Below are 21,960 nucleotides of genomic sequence, written 5' to 3'. Positions count from 1 at the left end.
GCAGGCTTTAAGCCGGGGGCAACCAGAATTTCCACCCCAGCCCGTCGCCTCTCACTGTCGGCAATGCCAGAGTGGAAGAGGGTCCAGTCCCTCTCGAGAGAAGTGGTTCCAGAGCCCTTGCTGTGCGTCGAAGTGAGTCCGACTATATCCAGCCGGAACTTCTCCACTTCGCGCACTAGCTCAGGCTCTTTCCCCCCCAGTGAGGTGACGTTCCACGTCCCAATAGCTAGCTTCTGTAGCCGAGGATCGGACCGCCAAGTGCCCTGCCTTCGGCTGCCGCCCAACTCACATTGCACCCGACCTCTATGGCCCCTGCTATGGGTGGTGAGCCCATTGGAGGGGTGACCCCCGTTGCCTCTTCGGGCTGTGCCCGGCCGGGCCCCATGGGAACAGGCCCGGCCACCAGGCGCTCGCCATCGTGCCCCACCTCCGGGCCTGGCTCCAGAGGGGGGCCCCGGTGACCCGCGTCTGGGCGAGGGAAATCTGGGTCCATGTTTTCTCTTCTTCATAGAGGTCTTCGAGCTGCTCTTTGTCTGATCCCTCACCTAGAACCTGTTTGCCTTGGGAGACCCTACCAGGGGGCATAGAGCCCCTGGACAACATAGCTCCTAGGATGATTGGGACACGCAAACTCCTCTACCACGATAAGGTGGCAGCTCAGAGAGGAGTGCAATTTATTTTTATTTTATAAATCACATACAAGTTTTCCCTCGCAAATGTTTAATAGTATGCTCTTTAGTGTAACTCTAATCATTCTTTTTAAGGTTCTGTATGTTCTGTTCTGTATGTGTCATTTAATGTTTGTATGCAGTTAAAAAAAAAATGTTTTTATGTTATCTTGATACCTAAAATAAAAAATGGTGATCAAAATATACAGTTGTCCCTCGCTATGTACACAATGTTGCATATTAAAAAAAGGTATTCATACATTTTTTTAATTTTTTTCAAAAGCACATTGTATATGTTTTTGGCCTTAATTAAGCGTTAAAATGAGTTTTATTTATGTATTTTATGTAATACAATATTGTAGGGAACTGCCCTTTTTTTGGAATTATGCCTATTATTCACAATCCTTATGTAACACAAGAGCACATATGCTTTTCTTTTTTAATGCATTCTAAATATTAAATAAATGAGATCAAAAGTCCGCTTACAATCGAGCCTATGAGAGTCGCTCTATTCTGCCTATAAAGCCCTTAAAAACATCCAAACACCTTCATTAAGGTTTTATGTTCATTTTGTAAGTATATATGTAATGTAGTAACAGGCACATTAAAAATAAGATTTAAAATTTACAGACTTAAATAATTTTAAGCATATGCGGCGCATTATTTTAAAAAACGCATCACAATGTTCACTTTTATTTCCACCACATCATTGATTAATGCTCACTGCAGACTTAATGAGAGCCAACAAACATCACTTACTGTGCAATGTCTGCTGTCATTAGGATGCCGACTGCCAGAATCTTGTTATATTACCGTTAAACTGATGAATGACTCATGATCCTTTTCGTGTCCTCGACATTTCCGGGATTACATTGGCTTTTAAAGTGTACCAACATGTTGGATTACATCCTCGTCCTTCCATCCTCCAGTTGAGAGGCATTATTTATGAGCTACAATTAACGTTCACAAGCGGGGAAGCAAGCAAGCAGTTTACCATTCGATGATGTCAACATTGGCACCACTTGTGATTATGCAGCGCTATAAATAGTATGTCTGCGTTAGCGCTTATAATAGCAATATCACTTTCACTTGGTTAATATTTATGTCACAAAATGTAAATGGATTATTGTTGGCGGTTTATGGGTGTTTATATAGAGGCTTTTATAAGCGGAGTAGAGGACCTACAATTGGCTCCCTTGTAAGCGGAATTTTTTTCACGTTTATTTACAAATTAGAATGCATAAAAAAATACATTGGTCGTCATGTCTTTTATAATGATTGTGAACGACAGGCAAAATTCCCCAAAACCTGCAGTGCTATTTAATGTTCAGAGGGCTCCAATAATATTAAAATACATATTTAGAAGGCTCTAAACAGTTTGTTATCCTACAACTATGAAAATGTTAAGAATAATCCTACTTTGCGAACATTACCGTATTTTTCGGACTATAAGTCGCAGTTTTTTTCATAGTTTGGCCAGGAGTGCGACTTATACTTAGGAGCGACTTATGTGTGAAATTATTAACACATTACCGTAAAATATCAAACAATATTATTTAGCTCATTCGCGTAAGATACTCGACATATAAGATTTCATCGGATTTAGCGATTAGGAGTGACAGATTGTTTGGCAAACATATAGCATGTTCTATATGTTATAGTTATTTGAATGACTCTTACCATAATAGGTTATGTTAATACCAGGCACCTTCCCAGTTGGTTATTTATGCGTCATATAATAATTCAGCCTGTTGTTAACTATTCTTTATTTATTTTAAATTGCCTTTCAAATGTCTATTCTTGGTGTCGGGTTTTATCAAATTAATTTCCCCCAAAAATGCGACTTATACTCCAGTGCGTCTTATGTATGTTTTTTTCCTGCTTTATTATGCATTTTCGGCAGGTGCGACCTATACTCCGGAGCGACTTATACTCCGAAAAATACGGTAATTGACCGCGGTCCTGCATGGAACCAATTGGCCTGATAAATGAGGGACGACTGTACTCTAATTTCAGTTAGTTTTATTTATTTATTTATTTATTTATTATTATTATTATTATTATTATTATTATTATTATTATTATTTTGTCCTGTCCAGCTTCTCAGGCAAATCATATAGTTGATGTAGATGCCCATATCGGCTGTTCAGATTTACTTTACAAAAGAGAAGTGTAGGATACTTCTCTTGTTGTCTTTTTTGAATTTGACTTTATTAAATGTATTTATATTATCGTTTGGTGCAGCCGGGCCGGAGCAGGAGGGAATAGAAAGAGAAAAAAAGGAAGACAGAGGGGGAAATTGTGGGGATAAGAGGGGGATTAGACAGAGAGACAAAAACAACAACAGCAAACACAACAATAACAACAAAAACAACAACAACAATAGAACAACACCAGCACATACGATATGTACAAATATGATCGTAAAAGTGATAGCAAAGAAACAGTTAGTGAAATAAATAATAATATAGAAATAACAATGAGCATCTTTACACTACAACTGGAGCAATACATATACCAATAGAAAAAGCGCTATTGATTATGAACAATACCAATAGTTTACCTCTATTATCAACAATACAGTTGATCAAATGCAACAATACGTATACAAAATGATAACTAGAAAGATAAAAATATAAAAAATAAAAAACATAAAAAAAAGGAATACCGAAAGATGGAGGGGAAGAGAGACAGGCAACCTATATTAATCTTGTAGATTGTTATAGAAACAATGGGTTAAGCTTTGTCAGTATGCCATGTGTTCCCCAGTTTATCCTAGGGCAACAACGTTGATATATGTTTGATGAAACGTGATTATGTGCATGAGTGTATGTATGTATATGTACTTGTATATGAACAGAATGTGTATATGAATGTTTGTACAGTAAATGTATATGAACAGTATATGTATGTTTGTTTGTACAGTGAATGTATATGTACAGTATGTGTATGTTTGTACAGTGAATGTATATGTATAGTATGTAAGTTAGTTTTATTTATATGGCAGTTTTCAAAGTAGGTATTGTGCTTCCCAGCATGCATTGCAACACTTTTCTGAATGGTTGCGTGTAATTGTATGTGTTAGTAGTAGCCGTCTACCTGTTGTGTTTTGAGTTTGTAATATTATAATGTTCATCATCATCATGCGGTTTCCAATACAATGTAATGCTCGTCTTTGAGTAATTTTTGAAGTTAATGATTATAATGCTTTCGCAGTAAAAAACAAAAAACTAAACTATTCTTGTTGGCTCCAGATCAACATAATATTTGACTTCAAGATGCACTTAGTACACTTTGAACCTCAAGTGAGGCTTGACCATTAATAGAGAGGCATGGTTTGTAAATAAGTGAATGAACATTCTCACGAGTCACTTTGTAAAGGAGGAGCTAAAATAATTTTGTTTTCATAGGACAAGACTTTTACCTGCACTCTCTTCATGCCCTTTGAAGAGTTTGAGAAGATCACCACAGGAAATGAAGTCATTGAGTTTTTCCAGGAATACTTCCCTGACGCCATACCGTTAATAGGAGTGTAAGCCACTTCCTCACCTCCACCTCTCCTTCTTTTGCCTTTGTTTCCCCCCATCTAATCACGGCAATCCATTCTAAGAATACTCTCCTCCCGTCGACTCCAGCCAGACGAGCGCGATCTGTGACGCGTGAAATTGAAGTCTGGCTGTTACATGTCTTTGTGCGGGCTGCTTTTAATTGGAGGTGAAGCATGTGTTGTGACTGACAGGCAGAGCACATAGACTTCCATCATTCGGAGGACAACCCAATGTATGGTTTAGTCCTTCTCTCTGGTTGTGTAAACAAACTCTATGCACACCTGCTTTAGCTTACTCAGATGGGAAAGATGCCTTAAGAAGCCATCCAAACCTACCTGTGCATTATTTGCAAGGACACAGCTGGCTAAACAAATAACTCTAATTGTTTTTATTATATTCCCCTTCGCACCTACCAGTGATTCTCTCAAAAGGGATTATTTCCGACTGCCTGCCCAGGCCATGGTTTCCATTAAGTGCTCCCCGTATCACATCGGAGACAAATGTGTCCTTATGGGTGATGCGGCACATGCAGTGGTGCCTTTCTACGGACAGGGGATGAACGCTGTAAGTGCACCAAGCGCATGAAAGAACACATTCAAATATGGATTTTAATTTTTTTACCATATAATATTTTTCCATTGATTTACACTTTGTAGGGTTTTGAGGACTGCATCGTCTTTGATGAAGTGATGGAGCAGTTCAATGAGGATTTCGGTAAATGCGGAAATGCGACACGGAACAGTTTCAAGAAATTTTCAGTGTTTGCTCCTGGAATATGCACAGGTGCTGTGCTGCCTGAATACACCAGAGTGAGAGTTCCTGATGACCATGCAATCGCAGACCTGGCCATGTACAACTATGTAGAAGTAATGCATGTTTATTTACTAATAATGTGTTCAACTTGACCTCACACTTCAAAATACAACACTGCATCAACCTGAGATATATTTAGCAATTATTATGGCTGATGTTGGACCTAACACGCAAACCCCTGACCAATGGCAACACGCTAGGCGCTGGTTGCAGAATCCGAGCATGTCGACTAGAGATGCGCGGACAGGCAATTATATAATCCGCAACCGCATCACCAAAGTCGTCATCCACTCGCCGTCCACCTGAATCAACATTTTATCAGGACCGTACCCGCCCGCCAACAACCGGCTGAAATACATGCTGTGAAGCCATTGCCTTAGACACCTTCAACAACATGTACAAACCTATTGTTGGCCCAGCAACATGTGTGCAGCTTCCGCAATTACACGTACAAGATTGAAAGGCATACTGGGTGATACAGAGTACACTGATGGTTGTGATATAAACAACTTTAACACATACTAATATGCGCCACGCTGTGAAGCCACACAATACAAGATTGACAAACACATTTCGGGAGAACATCCTCACAGTAACACAACATAAACGCAACACAACAAATACCCAGAATCCTTTGTATCTGTGACACTTCTTGAATATATTTTACACCCCCGCACCCCCAACCCCGCCCACCTTACCGACGCACATGGGGGTGGGGTTTGCTGCTAGCGGGGTGTATAAAATAGACAGGATGTGTCATGAATACAAAGGATTCTGGATATTTGTTGTGTTGCGTTTATGTTGTGTTACTGTGATGATGTTCTCCCGAAATGTGTTTGTCGTTCTTAATTGGTGTGGCCTCACAGCGTGGCGCATATTACTAAGAGTGTTAAAGGGAGAGCCCTGCCACCCAACGGTAGCTTGGACCTGTGATCCTGTCCTTTCGATCAGAACCCAAAGCTCATGACCATAAGTGAAGACTGCAACGTAGATCGACTAGTAAGTTAGAAGTTTTGCCTTCCGGTTACAGCTCCTTCTTCAACATGCCGGATTTAGACAGGGTCTCCATTACTACATACACTGCACCAATCCGCCTGTTGATTTAAAAAACCACTCTACCCTCACTCGTGAACAAGACTCCAAGGTACTTGAAGTGCTCCACTTGGGGCAAGATCTCCAACCTGGAGGTTGCACTCCACCTTTTGTTCAGGCGACGACCATTGGTTGGTGCTGGATTCTCATCCCAGTCACGTCACACTCGGCTGCTAACCGATCCATGTTAATCTTATATTACGGCGCATTTCCTGATTTATGTTTTTACATGACTTTACAATTGGAATGATACAAGCACATGCCAAGGGTCCAAATTGACTTTTAATATTCCAAAAATTACATTGATTTGGAATTGGCAATACAAAAAAACACATTTTACTTTCCGCCTGAGTGCAGCTGGGATAGGCTCCAGCCTTCTGGTAGCCCCGAGAAGGATTAACGGTAGAATAATGGATGTTTCAAAAACCTTTAACACAGGAAAATTGTGTGCATGTATAGTAAACATTGTGATTGTGCAACACCTGTTTACGACCATTACGAATAAATGAACACCAAACTGAGTGGCGCTATGCATCAAGATTTACACATAAAGTCATTAAAATGATACAAAGCAATTGTATTTATTATATATAAGGGTAAGCAAATAGTTTTTGGTGCCGCTATAGTGAGCAAAGGAACTGTAATGACTACAATGACACGATATGCAAAACTATGCATTGCTTTTTTTGTAGACGGACTGCAATGTTCATGTAATATTCAAATAAGGAACATCATAATGTCGGGGGTACAGTAGGCACCACCCCTGTTCTTGATACAGACTTCATGTTGTTGATGTTCATTTTGACAATAAAATTTAGCTTTTTGAATTAATTGAGTGCTAATATTTCAATACGGTGGCAGGATCGCTTTCCCAGATTAAAATATGAATGAAAAAACCCACACCCTGTTTGTTTTGCAGATGCGAGCACATGTTAATTCCAAATGGTTCCTTTTCCGAAAAAGAGTTGATAACCTCCTCCACTTTCTTATGCCAAATAAAATAATCCCACTTTACACAATGGTAAGTACAAGATATGCTAGAAAATACAGTATATAGAATATCATGTATCATCTAATAATTTAAAACTTGTTTTCTCCACTGTCTCCAGGTTACATTCACCAGGACACGATATCATGAAGCTGTAGCACGCTGGCACTGGCAAGAAAAAGTACGCCTCATCCACGGCATCTAATAGTCCAACCTGTGGTATTTCGTCATGTCATTTATTATGCAGCACACAAATATAACATGTACCACTTTTTCTGGGCAATTTTAAAGGGCGATCTAGAGTACAGAAACTTTTTTCAGAACACAGGAGGTGCGCTCTGCTGGCACGGCGGTGTTGTGTCTGGAATGATTCAGTCCGCAAGAATATGCATATTGCATTAATTTTTTTTCATACAGTATAGGTGATAGATTAATTAAACTACCGTATTGCTGCAACTTTCGAGCACGTTTGGTTCAACGACTGAGCTCGTAACTCAAAACACTTGTATCTCAAATCAGCTCTCCCCATTGATATTAATTGATGCTTGGCCTTCCCCAAAGCAACACAATTTTAACATGTAAGTTTTTCAAAAAGAACAGGCCTGACCTAGTATGACCACTTTAACAGATGGAATTGTAACCCTAACCTGCATTTAGTAGATTAACTATGTGTGTGTTACCAGTTTGCACATGTTTTAATACACACAAGCCATTGGTAGATCAGGTCCCAAGTCTTATAATAACATTGAGCATGTGAGTGAATTATACTTTTAGAATCAAAGTATGTAGCACTGGATATACCGGTAGTTAAAAAATATTTTTCTTGAGCATACTTGTGCTTCATTGTTTGAACAGACCAATGGATTTTGCCCTAATGGACGGGGCAGGATTTTTTTTGTACCTTTTTTGTTGATTGTATGAACATGTAGCAATGTTTCCAACGGACAAAGTGACGTTTACAAGCCGTGAGGGAGAGAAATCAGCATCATCAGCAGTACATAGAACCTTATAAGTCGAAAAAAACACTGACTAAATGTAATTTTACTCAATTCTTTTTGTGAAGTTTTCATCTGAGTATTTGTACATAACTATAACTCCAAAAAGCAGGGAAACATTGAATCAAATGAATCCATAAGTGCAAATCTCTGCCTAAAGCTATGAGCATCAAACACTGAGAATATTCACATTTTCAAACTCTATTGAATTCAAAATAAAATGTATTATTGTTTATATTTTTACAGGTGATAAATCGTGGTCTGTTGTTTGGTGGTACAGGAGCAATTCTGGGTGGCTCTTACCTGCTCATCAAATATCCCCCCGACATCAACCAGCTCTGCATCACCATTGAGAAAGTGTGGAACCAGATCACGCCATCTTAGGCCTCCGAGTATTTGGTACTATTTCTCTGACCTGACATTTCAGTAATTGAAGTTTCCAACTCAGAGAGTATCCATGTATCCAAACATAATACTCAATTAAATTGATTAATATCGGGAAAATAAGCCCAGTGGTACTTGTTGATGATTGTTATGATCTATAATCAGAAATGTGAAAATTATTTAATGAAGTAGCTCGAAGGCAGGCTTCACATGTTAAATAATTGATATCAATATGAATCTTTTGTATCCATGTGAAAGACGGACACTATTTGCAGAAATAAAAAACAGTAGATTTTTTTCTTTGAATAGCAAGCCTCAAACCCTTCAATGACCCATCCCAGATCTTAATTAAAAATGTTCCATCTTCAAAATGTATACTATCTAATAGGAAACTGTTGGTTAAAAACAAACTAACGTGACAATGATTAATAGAAAACTATATCTTTAATACTTTGATTCAGGATCATACTCAAATTAATGTGTAAAAATGAGAAACGTGGTGTGTTTTACCCCCATAAAACATGGGGATATGCACCAGATGAGATGATGGATGATCACCTGGGACATCTATTATCATTAGTTGCATTACTACCTCCGGTGAGCACGGTGTGATCTGGGAAGCCTCTTTTTTCCACCTGCTGCCTGTCCCACTTTCACAACATTTGTTATTGCTTCCCAAAGGGACACGTTTATTGCCAGTTGGTTATTACCTGGAGCAAATATTTTAGTGTCTGGATACATCATGTAAAATATTATATTCAATTTAAATGTCAGAATGTTTTTTTATTAAAACATCCTGGTCTGTTCCCCAGCCAATTACCCAACATGTATATACAAACAACCATTCGCACTTTTGAATATCTAGCATTCAACATGCATGTTTTTGGGATGTATCTGGAGAAAACCCATGCAAGCACAGAAAATCATACCTGGATTTCTGTGAGACACAGGTGCCAACCATTACCCCATCATGCTGCTATTCAAGGGCGGCGTACTACAGCATACGCCAGGGATTTATTCTGAAAATCCCTAAATCTGAATTTTACTTTTGAGGAGGGGAAAAAAAACTCTTACAAGTAACGTGTCATACTGGGATCCAACAGAGAGGCAGTAGCATGCATGCATACGCTTCAGCAGCTGATCCTCACACATCCATCCATCCATCCATTTCCTAGCGCTTGTCCATTTTGGGGTCACTGGAGCCTATCTCAGCTGCATTCGGGCGGTAGGCGGGGTACACTCTGGACAAGTCGCCACCTCATCGCAGGGCCAACACAGATAGACAGACAACATTCACACTCACATTCACACACGAGGGTCATTTTAGTGTTGCCAATCAATCTATCCCCAGGTGCATGTCTTTGGAAGTGGGAGGAAGCCAGATATGTACATGCAAACTCCACACAGAAAGATCCCTAGTGCAGGAATTGAACCCAGGACCTTCGTATTGTGAGGTAGATAAACTAACCCCTCTTCCACCATTCTGCCTCACACATTAGAGTGTTTTTAAATTAAATATTAGGATTTAGAATTTTTTTTTTTGTTCACCAACTGTAATGAAACGGGTGATGATTCAGAATTTGACGTTACTGTGCTGGTTTGCTAAAATGTAGTTTACGTATCAGTAAAGTTATGTAACAAGGAAAGTAAAAGATAGCACAATAAAATAATGTCGCAAATCTTTTTTTGTTTGTCGAAATAATACAAAGACACCAAGACCCTGCATAGTTATATGGGAGGAATTCAAACAAGCTTGAATTATATAATTTTGCGTCATGAAAGCATATTAATTTATTAGTGTATGCCAGTGGTTTTTTTTTAGCTGCTTTAAGGTAGTCAGAATTGTAAGTTTGGATGCTGTTTTATTAAAAAAGAAATTAAACAAAAATTGCACCAGCAGATGATAAAAAATCTATCTGGCTAAACCCCTGATTTTCTTAAATCCTAAATCTGTCACTGCCGCTCATCAACAAAATATACATATGCTCTCTGCATAATGGTGAGACAGCATTCGCATCACAGCAAATTCACTGATTTTTTTCTTTCCCCCTCAATCGGTATTAATGAATATGTGATGACAAATTATCACGTTTTTTTTCTTTAATAGCAAACATACTGTACAACAGCATAAACATGTGACTGTCAATATCTCTCATGACAGTTTGTATGAGTTTCTTCTAATTTGTTTTATTCCCTGTTCACTGTTCTTATTTTTGTTTGCCCTTCCTGTTTGCCTCCATTTGCTACTACTTTAAACTCTGGCTCTACCCGTCACTGATCAGGACGCACCTGTCCCTGGTTGCCAATCAGGTTGCTTCTGTCTTCTGAATGTTTTTTTTGTTTTTTTTGCCTGAAACCTCTGTATCTATCAGACCAACAACACTAACTTCTACAGTTTACTTTTACCGAGGTCGACACAACGTAATACATGATTATAAAATGTCAATGGAGATACGCAGAGGTGGGTAGTAACGCCCTACATTTACTCCGTTACATTTACTTGAGTAATTTTTGGGATAAATTGTACTTCTATGAGTGGTTTTTATGCAACATACTTTTACTTTTACTTGAGTTTATTTATAGAGAAGAAACGCTACTTTTACTCCGTTCCATTTATCTACATTCAGCTCGCTATTCGCTACTTTTTTAATCGATCTGTTAATGTTTGTTTTGGTTAATGACAGAGCTTCAAAGTAGGATTTACGCATGCCTGCGTTATACCAATCACATGCAGTCACTGGTGACGTTGGACCAATCAAACAGAGCCAGGCGGTCACATGACCCGACTTAAACAAGTTGAAAAACTTATTGGGGTGTTACCATTTAGTGGTCAATTGTACGGAATATGTACTGTACTGTGCAATCTAATAATAAAAGTTTCAATCAATCAATCAATCAATCAATCAATCAAAACAGTAAAGGAAAAAAGACATTTTTTATTTCAACCGTACTTCCCGTCAAAAGCCTAAAGACTGATCCTACAGTTCCTGTCTTCACAATAAAAGTGCCGCTCCATCGCGCCTGCGCTAACAAAATAAGAGTCTCCGAAAGCCAGAGCAAACAAACTAGCAAGGTACAGAGTTTGCCGCCAATGTATTTCTTGTAAAGTGTATAAAAACGAATATGGAAGCTGGACAAATAAGATGCCAAAAGCCAACGACTTTCATCTGGTATTAGACATAAAAGAGGAACTTTTTTTCTCCTCCATTTGAAAACGTGGACGTCTGATTCCAATCAATGCAAGTCATCAGAATCAGGTAATACACCAACTTATAGTCTTGTCTTCATGAAAGATAGAAATCTATGTGTTAAACATGCATTTATATTCATTAAAACACCTTTAACATGTCAACAAAAACGGCAATATAAATAAATATAAATTATATACTGTATATATAAATGTATGTATGTATATGTATATGTATATATATATATATATATATATATATATATATGTCTTGATTGGATTATCCGGAGAATAGTGCTCGATACCGTGGTAGAGCGCAATATGTAGGTGTGGGAAAAAATCACAAGACTACTTCATCTCTACAGATCTGTTTCATGAGGGGTTCCCTCAATCATCAGGAGATTTTAATGGAAGCATTCACATACAATGGTTTATATAGAGCACAGAGTGGGTGGGTACAGGCAGGCGTAGGGTGTGGTGATTGGCTCATGTGTTACCTAGGAGGTGTTTCCGCCTGTGGCGGCATGTTGAAATGATTTCACTGCGCTTGTTGAGGGATGATAGCTCTGGGTGATATATAATAAACAGTTTCTCTTTCAAGCATAAGTTGCATCTTTTATTACCACTGTTGTAAGGTGTGCTGGATGCAAGAATTTGCCATGTTATTGAATATTCAACATTATTGTCTTTGAGGTTCCAAATGTGTTTGCTGAGTTCGGTAGAATTCTGCAAAGTCTGGTTTCTAAAGGAGGCGTTGTGATTATTCCATCTTGTTTTGAACGCTCCTTCGGTTAATCCTACGTACGTGTCGGATGTGTTAATGTCCTTGCGTATTACCTTTGCTTGGTAAACGACTGATGTCTGTAAGCACCTTCCGTTGAGAGGGCAATCAGGTTTCTTGCGACAGTTACATTCATTATTGGTTTCAGAGTCGTTTAGTCTGGGGGTAGGCAGTCCTTTTGCAATTGCTTTGTTGTGGTTTGAAATGATTTGTTGCATGTTATTCATACAGCTGTAGCTCAATTTAATGTTGTTCTTGTTGAATATTTTTCTTAGGGTGTTGCCTTTGGGGAAGTGTTTGTCGATCAGAGTGAGGAACTTGCGGCCGATGTTGGTTGAGACGTCTTTGCTGAATGGCGGATTATACCAGATGATGTTGTTTCGTTTTCTGCTCTTTTTTGGTTGGTTTCCTGGGGTGGGTTCATAGGTGAGGGTGAAGTTGTATCCGCTTTCATCAAGTGCTTTCTGGTACGGGGGGGTTGCTTGGTCGAATTCAGTTTTGCTGGATGACAGCATCGATAGTCTTTTATTGATTCCGGTAGGTATTCTTTTCGTGGTGGTGGGTGGGTGGTTGCTGTCGTGGTGCACGTATTGGAGTGTTGTGTTGGGTTTCGTGAATGGTTGGTAGCTGTTATTTCTCAGGTTGAAAGTGACGTCGAGGAAGTTGACGGTTTGCTTGTTGGCTTCAATCGTGATCCGTAGGCCGTTTTCTTTGAAGATTTGGCATATGCGCTTCTTGGTGTTCTCGCTGCTCCTTGGCGAGGCGCGGCACACTGCCAGTCCATCATCACGGTAAATACCAAGGTTCAGGTTGAGGCTAGCAAGCTGGGAGAGGAGGAAACTCCCAACGAGTTCGCACGTTTCTGCTCCGTCAAAACTCCCCATAGTAACGTCAAATGTTGAATTGTTCTTTTTTTGCCATGGTGTACTGTTGTGGATGAGTATGGAGTTCTTTGCGTGGATGATGATGTTTCTTTCGTTGCCTGTGATTGAGTCGTAGTCCGAGGCGAAGTTTAGTGCTTGGGTCAGTAGGTCTTGCGTGATGGAAGGGTAAAATTCTTCGATGTCGAAGGAGATAAAGTTGTGTTGTTGTTTGTCTTGGATGTTGTTGAACCATTTGATTACTGCTGCTGTATTTCTCCATTGGTTGAGTGGTGTTTTGTCCTTGATTTTTGCGTTGATTCTGTCCAGGATTATTTTGCTGATTTTTCCTATTTCGGATTTAGTTGGGTTTATTAGTCGGCATGTTGGGTTATTTGCGAAGTTGGGTTTGTGGTCCTTCAGTGTGATGAAGGCTTCTTTGTTGGCTGTGGCGTCCACCCTGTCCTCAATGTCCAGTTCGGTTGCGATCCGCTTGTTTTCCAGGTGGATGTTCTGTAAAGTGTTGGGTTGCGCTTTTTTGTATGATTTGGTGATGCTTTTGTCCAGTAAAGAGTTATGTTCTGGTATGTCCATTCTGTAGAAGTTTGTGGTTTTATCGGCGGCTATGATGAGGTTGCTTACTTTCTTGATACGCTCCGTGTCATTTTTCAGCTTGGTGAGGAATGGGTTGCGGGCTGGCTTAAATTTGACTGATTGTATCATTTTGAGCATGTCGTTCTCAAAGTCCTTTAATTCCTTGACTGTGGGTGGGTTCTTGGTAGATTTGAATCCGTAAGTTTCCTTTTGCGTTCCTTTTGTTTCAGGGTGGAGGAAAAAGTGTGCTTTCCACCGCATCCTTCTTAGGAAGTGTTCCGTCTTTTCTATGAGTCTTTGCTTGTAGTCCTTCTGCGCGGGTATGGGAATGTTCTTCGTGGAGTAGTCGATGCTGAACTTTTCCATTTCGGATCGTCGTACAGTGCTCAACAAATGTCAATTTGGAGCGGAATATGTCTTGATACCAGAACATAACTCTTTACTGGACAAAAGCATCACCAAATCATACAAAAAAGCGCAACCCAACACTTTACAGAACATCCACCTGGAAAACAAGCGGATCGCAACCGAACTGGACATTGAGGACAGGGTGGACGCCACAGCCAACAAAGAAGCCTTCATCACACTGAAGGACCACAAACCCAACTTCGCAAATAACCCAACATGCCGACTAATAAACCCAACTAAATCCGAAATAGGAAAAATCAGCAAAATAATCCTGGACAGAATCAACGCAAAAATCAAGGACAAAACACCACTCAACCAATGGAGAAATACAGCAGCAGTAATCAAATGGTTCAACAACATCCAAGACAAACAACAACACAACTTTATCTCCTTCGACATCGAAGAATTTTACCCTTCCATCACGCAAGACCTACTGACCCAAGCACTAAACTTCGCCTCGGACTACGACTCAATCACAGGCAACGAAAGAAACATCATCATCCACGCAAAGAACTCCATACTCATCCACAACAGTACACCATGGCAAAAAAAGAACAATTCAACATTTGACGTTACTATGGGGAGTTTTGACGGAGCAGAAACGTGCGAACTCGTTGGGAGTTTCCTCCTCTCCCAGCTTGCTAGCCTCAACCTGAACCTTGGTATTTACCGTGATGATGGACTGGCAGTGTGCCGCGCCTCGCCAAGGAGCAGCGAGAACACCAAGAAGCGCATATGCCAAATCTTCAAAGAAAACGGCCTACGGATCACGATTGAAGCCAACAAGCAAACCGTCAACTTCCTCGACGTCACTTTCAACCTGAGAAATAACAGCTACCAACCATTCACGAAACCCAACACAACACTCCAATACGTGCACCACGACAGCAACCACCCACCCACCACCACGAAAAGAATACCTACCGGAATCAATAAAAGACTATCGATGCTGTCATCCAGCAAAACTGAATTCGACCAAGCAACCCCCCCGTACCAGAAAGCACTTGATGAAAGCGGATACAACTTCACCCTCACCTATGAACCCACCCCAGGAAACCAACCAAAAAAGAGCAGAAAACGAAACAACATCATCTGGTATAATCCGCCATTCAGCAAAGACGTCTCAACCAACATCGGCCGCAAGTTCCTCACTCTGATCGACAAACACTTCCCCAAAGGCAACACCCTAAGAAAAATATTCAACAAGAACAACATTAAATTGAGCTACAGCTGTATGAATAACATGCAACAAATCATTTCAAACCACAACAAAGCAATTGCAAAAGGACTGCCTACCCCCAGACTAAACGACTCTGAAACCAATAATGAATGTAACTGTCGCAAGAAACCTGATTGCCCTCTCAACGGAAGGTGCTTACAGACATCAGTCGTTTACCAAGCAAAGGTAATACGCAAGGACATTAACACATCCGACACGTACGTAGGATTAACCGAAGGAGCGTTCAAAACAAGATGGAATAATCACAACGCCTCCTTTAGAAACCAGACTTTGCAGAATTCTACCGAACTCAGCAAACACATTTGGAACCTCAAAGACAATAATGTTGAATATTCAATAACATGGCAAATTCTTGCATCCAGCACACCTTACAACAGTGGTAATAAAAGATGCAACTTATGCTTGAAAGAGAAACTGTTTATTATATATCACCCAGAGCTATCATCCCTCAACAAGCGCAGTGAAATCATTTCAACATGCCGCCACAGGCGGAAACACCTCCTAGGTAACACATGAGCCAATCACCACACCCTACGCCTGCCTGTACCCACCCACTCTGTGCTCTATATAAACCATTGTATGTGAATGCTTCCATTAAAATCTCCTGATGATTGAGGGAACCCCTCATGAAACAGATCTGTAGAGATGAAGTAGTCTTGTGATTTTTTCCCACACCTACATATATATATATATATATATATATATATATATACATATATTATATGTGTGTGTATGTATATATGAGGTAGGTCACCTCGACTTGGTCATTTATTAAGTAATAGATAAACGTTGGAAAACTTATTGGGGTGTTAGCATTTAGTGGTCAATTGTATGGAATATGTACTGTACTGTGCAATCTACTAATACAAGTTTCAATCACTCAATCAATCAATCAAATCAATGCCTACTGAGGCTATGGTGCTGTTAAGTTATTGTGGCTCAATGTGCCATTTTTTAAATTTTATTTTAATGTAATATTATTTAATATATATTACTGTATTAGTTGCTTAAGAGATATTCCTGGCTCTGAATTTGCTCGTTGCTATTTTTATGTTTTTGTGCATTATTTGTTGCCGTAAACAGGTTACTCATCAGTTACTCAGTACTTGAGTAGTTTTTTCACAACGTACTTTTTACTTTTACTCAAGTAAATATTTGGGTGACTACTCCTTACTTTTACTTGAGTAATAAATCTCTAAAGTAATTGTACTCTTACTTGAGTACAATTTCTGGCTACTCTAACCACCTCTGGAGATACGACAGGCAAGCAGTGTGGGGGATATATAGATGCGGCTAACCAGCACCACAGCTAACCTGGGAAAACGGCAAATGGCATAGCCCGAACAGACCGACGCGTCATTGTGGCGCTATCGAACAAGGCTAAAAGCTAAACCGTTACCTTTCAGTATTTCTATGAAAAACATTTTTTAAATGTGTTTAATGAGCGTGAGAGTAAGTTCAAGTTCAAGTTCAAGTTTATTCACAATACCATATAACAATTACAATAGTGGTGAATATCATCATTTAAAGATGTTGGTACGTGAAAGGGTCCCCCAAATAAGCTAGAAGAAGCTTTTGACAGGGGGTTCAAAGGACAGTAAATACATGGAAAGATGAAACATGGTAGCAAGCACTACAACAAAAAACAAAAACAAAACAACAAACATTTTATGATAAACACAAGATAATAGTACTAAAGCAAGCATACACATACATACATACATTCATTCAACCATGCAAAACCCAACAGTAGTCTACCCCACATGAGGCATTAAAGATAGGTGGTTAATATGTAAGTTTTCAGTTTCTGTTTGAAGTTGGAGAATGGATACAGCATCTTGAGGCTCTCATTAAGCTGGTTCCAAATCGTTGGTCCCCTGCATACGACACTGTGAGCGGTACAAGCCAGTAAACAATTTTTACCTGTTATCAGATCTAAGTTACGAGTGTTGTGGGCATGCTGGGGATGGTAGATAGGAACAAAGCTACAGAGCCTAAGATTCAGCCTGTAAATGACTTGATAGGTTAAACAAGCATTTTGATAAATATTGAACTCTGTCAGTCTTAAGAGATGATATTTATGAAATAGATGACGAGTGGGGGCATTAAACTTGGACCATGACAGAGCCTGTATGATTTTCTTTTGCATGGATTGTAATTTGTGAAGGTAGGTAGGGAAGGTGTTACACCAGATGATATTACATTAGTTTAAATGTGGTTCAAAGAGAGTTTTGTATAAGGTAAGTAGAGCATAAAGAGGAAGATAATGACGAAGGTGAAAGAACAGGCCAACATATTTGGATAATTTGTTTAACAGATGGCTAATGTGACATTTGAAATTGAGGTATTCGTCAATGATGACCCCCAGGAATTTTGTGGAGTATACTCTCTGTATTTCCTGCCACAGAGTAAGGCTACGTTTACACTGCAGAGTATGATGCCCAATTCAGATTTTTGTGTGAGATCAAATCCTTTTATGTAGTTATTCACATAAACAAAGAAATGTAATCAAATCAAATCAAGCTTTTTTTATAGAGCGCTTTTTCAAACATAAAAGAAATGCAACGCAAAGTGCTTTACAAAGTTAAAACAATACCCCAGTGGACCTATATCCCCCATTATCGCACACACACACACACACACACACGCACGCACGCACGCACACACACACACACACACACACACACACACACACACACACACACACACACACACACACACACACACACACACACACACACACACACACACACACACACACACACACACACACACACACACACACACACACACACACACACACACACACACACACACACACACACACTATATGGACCAATGATTTCATTGCTGAGTACAGAGGAGACATGTAAGTAAACACTATCACAGGAGCCACCTGCACCAGGAGGTCATCAGACCATGGCCACCAGGACGCTGACACAAAAGCGCCCCCACAAGCACGGTCGATAACCCCTGAGGCAGATGGCTCATCTGAGGAACGTTGGAAAATAGAAATAATACAACTTGTAAAATCGTAAGACCCATGTGTAGAAATAAATAATAAAATACAAGTAGACATGTGAAGATTCATATAAAATATACACAGTATATAAATAATAAATAAATAGAATTCAATAAAATATTGTATAACTAATAGGATAAAAAGCAAAATACAAATGACTTCAATAGAATACTTCATACTAGGTAAAAGCCAAATCAAAAAGGTTGATCTTTAAGCCTGCTCTTAAAAACATGAGTATTCTTCGCAGCCCTGAAAATGTGACTTCTATGTTTGTCTAATATGAACTTAGTGCGTCCGTGAACTGGCGTGAACATGATGTCATTCGTGGAGCTCCGTGCTAACAGAAATAAACATGACCCTGATTAATGCTGGTGCGGACAGTTGCAACAGGTACATATCGGATTTATATCCGAAACGAAAGAGTCCTGGGTCAGATTTGAAAAAAACCCAAAACAAAACAGAATTGTAGTTTTCACATGTACATTATCAATCAGATATGGGCATGGACAACACAATTGACTTCCAGGGTGAACATAGCCTTAGCGGAGGGGTGCGGGTTACGTCGATTGCGAGCCACCGATCAATCGTGGAGGGTGTGTCAGTCGGTCGCCAGCCAGGCATTAAAAAAATGTACCTAAAAATTAGCGATCATCAATCTTCACTAATACGTCACTTTCGTCACTTGATTGACATTCACGGCAATTGAGGGTCTTTTGAGATTACTGCTGCTGCCAGATCATAGTTAGGAAAAAATGACCTGAGAGGAGGGCGAGAAACACTTTTTTATTTCAACAGACTCTCGCGCTGTACCTGCCATCAAAACTCTAAAGACCGACTGCACAGTTCCTCTCTCCCTCCAGCTGCTGGGACAAAGCAGCTCCCGGTCCTCTGCCCGACGCGTCATCCTGCAGACGAAAAGGGAGAGAAAAATCAGGCATGTGCAGTACAGGCTTCTCGTAGAGGGCCTTTTTAACCCTCTCAAACGCCTGCTGCCACTGCTCCGTCCACTGGACCAGATCTGGACCACCCTTTTGGGTGAGGTCAGTTAGTGGGCTGGTCAGGTCCGCAAAACCGGGGGATAAGCCTCCGGTAGTACCCCGCCAGACCCGAAACCTGACTTCACCCGAAAGGGTGCTCCACATCTGGTCCAGTGGACGGAGCGATGCCAGCAGGCGTTTGAGAGGGTTTAAAAGGCCCTCTGCAAAGAGCCGGTCCTGCACATGCCTTATCTTTCTCTCCAGTTTTGTCTGCAGGTTGACGCATCGGGCAGAGGACTGGGAGCTGTTTTGTCCCAGCAGGTGGAGGGCAACGACCGCCCCATCCTACACATCAGCCAGAAGCTCTCCGAATGGGAGGCGAGGTACAGCACAGTGGAGAGGGAGTGCCTCGCCATCCGGTGGGCGGTCGGGGCCGGGGCCCTCCGGTACTCCCTACAGGGGCGCTCATTCAGTCTCTGCTCGGACCATAGTCTGATTGATACATTCACACAGATGCCTAGAGGGCGCCAACTTTCCCATGTATTTTACACGGTATATCCCACCCTGTCATGGCTTCTCCTACGTAATGTTTTAATTAGGTACAGGACTTACGTAACACCTGCACGCACATTAGTGTTGTTAGCTAATAATAGCCATTTGGATAGCTGGCGTTAGCTGTAATTGAATGTATATTCTATCACAACAACAACATGACTGCAAATTGTTCGTTGCTTCTCTTGGACTGCTTTTGTATTATGAAAAATATCCATCCATCCATCCATTTCCTGCCGCTTATTCTCTTCGGGGTCGCGGGGGGTGCTGCAGCCTATCTCAGCTACAATCGGGCGGAAGGCGGTGTACACCCTGGACAAGTCGCGACCTCATCGCAGTGAAAAATATCTATTAAAAATAATCCTACTTCACCAAAATGAATTTACCACAGAACTAATGACCGTATTTTCTGGACTCCAAGTGGCTACTTTTTTTTCCCTAACCGTTGAATCCTGCAGTTCATACAAAGGTGCGGGTAATCTATGGATTTTTCTTCACTCACGGCAAAATTATGGAATTTTTATGATCCAGTCTAAGAAACTGTTCAAACTCAAACTGTTTACAAAGTCTTCGGTGAGGTGGCAACTTGTCCAGGGTGTACCCCGCCTACCGCCCGAATGCAGCTGTGATCCCCCGCGACCCCAAAAGAGACAAGCGGTAGAAAATGGATGGGTGGATGGATGTTTACAAAATATATGGAGGAAGAATCCGGATAAACATCTTGAACTTTACTAAAAAAGTAAAAAATCTCACAAAGGATGAATAAAGACATCAATGACTTCTGTTTTATTTGATCAGCTATTTTACTGCCGTTTGGAAACAATTAAGGTATGTAAATAAACATTTACAAAATCTGTCTGTGTAAGTATCTCATTTCACAACGTGTTGAAATATATTTGCAGCTTAGTGTCTGGTTTGTGGTGTCTGTCTAATACAGGGGTCGGGAACCTTTTTGGCGGAGAGAGCCATGAAAGCCAAATATTTTAAAATGTATTCCCGTGAGAGCCATATAGTATTTTTTAACAGTGAATACAACTAAAACCGTTCATTTATAAATAAGACCAAAATTTTTAAAGTACAATAAGTCTCATTCTTTTTAATAACATTGTTATTCTTCTTACCTTCTTACCAATAATGCCACCTTCCTGTACTCCAAAAGACAGCTGGGATTGGCTGAGCCACCCAAAACCTCGAACATGTGCATTATTCATTACTTATCCCGTTAAGGAATGTCAGCTAAGATGAATCTAAGAGCCATATGCAGTCATCAAAAGAGCCATATCTGGCTCGCGAGCCACAGGTATCCTACCCCTGGTCTAATACATGAACAAATATGTTTTCTTCTAAAATTGTGTGGGTGCGGTTTATAAACCGGTACGGTTTACATTCTAGAAAATATGGTATGGATAGCCGCGACTATACTAAAAACAGAACTATAATGTATTTTTACTCTCATCACATCCTCAGAGGAATATGTATCGCATCATTAAACAATAAAGTTTGGTAGGACGTTGAGATTATTGTAATAAAATATATTACATTTAATTTTACCATGTTAATATCCATTGAAAAATAATCTAAAACATTTGGAATTGAAGATATACACGACTGCAACTCATATGTTCACAGCTTTAGAAATTTATATCAAGCATCAATATCTGTTCGTAACCGACTCTCCAAGAGGTTATGAAAGACACGTCTGACAGGAGCATACCAGGGGTCCAGTCCTGTCTCCTCTATCGAATTCACTGTAGTTCTCTTCATACATACAGGTCACACATCATCAACGGTGGCTGCCCACGTCATATTTGGGGGGATTTAGATTGAAAATCTAGAGGAGGATCCAGGTAG

At 40.2% G+C, this 21,960-nt stretch overlaps 1 protein-coding gene across 2 annotated transcripts in view; it reads left to right on the top strand.

The window, feature by feature from the left end:
- The window catches only part of LOC133558800 (kynurenine 3-monooxygenase), a 36,870-nt gene extending 28,076 nt beyond the window's left edge, over positions 1-8,794 (top strand). The window contains exons 9-15 of one of the 2 annotated variants that reach the window (XM_061909948.1): positions 4,079-4,200; positions 4,633-4,780; positions 4,873-4,930; positions 5,000-5,082; positions 7,041-7,142; positions 7,231-7,290; positions 8,351-8,794. In XM_061909948.1, the coding sequence (XP_061765932.1) occupies positions 4,079-4,200; positions 4,633-4,780; positions 4,873-4,930; positions 5,000-5,082; positions 7,041-7,142; positions 7,231-7,290; positions 8,351-8,488 (711 nt within the window). In that variant the 3' untranslated portion in view covers positions 8,489-8,794. Of the gene's footprint in view, positions 1-4,078; positions 4,201-4,632; positions 4,781-4,872; positions 4,931-4,999; positions 5,083-7,040; positions 7,143-7,230; positions 7,329-8,350 lie in introns of both variants that reach the window. The other variant, XM_061909949.1, reaches the window with a different exon arrangement.
- The last annotated feature ends 13,166 nt before the right edge of the window (positions 8,795-21,960 follow it).

This window comes from Nerophis ophidion, linkage group LG09 (genome assembly GCF_033978795.1).
Source record: "Nerophis ophidion isolate RoL-2023_Sa linkage group LG09, RoL_Noph_v1.0, whole genome shotgun sequence".
Lineage (NCBI taxonomy): Eukaryota > Metazoa > Chordata > Actinopteri > Syngnathiformes > Syngnathidae > Nerophis > Nerophis ophidion.
Note: the sequence above shows the minus strand (reverse complement) of the source record. Positions and strands in the feature narration are given on the sequence as shown.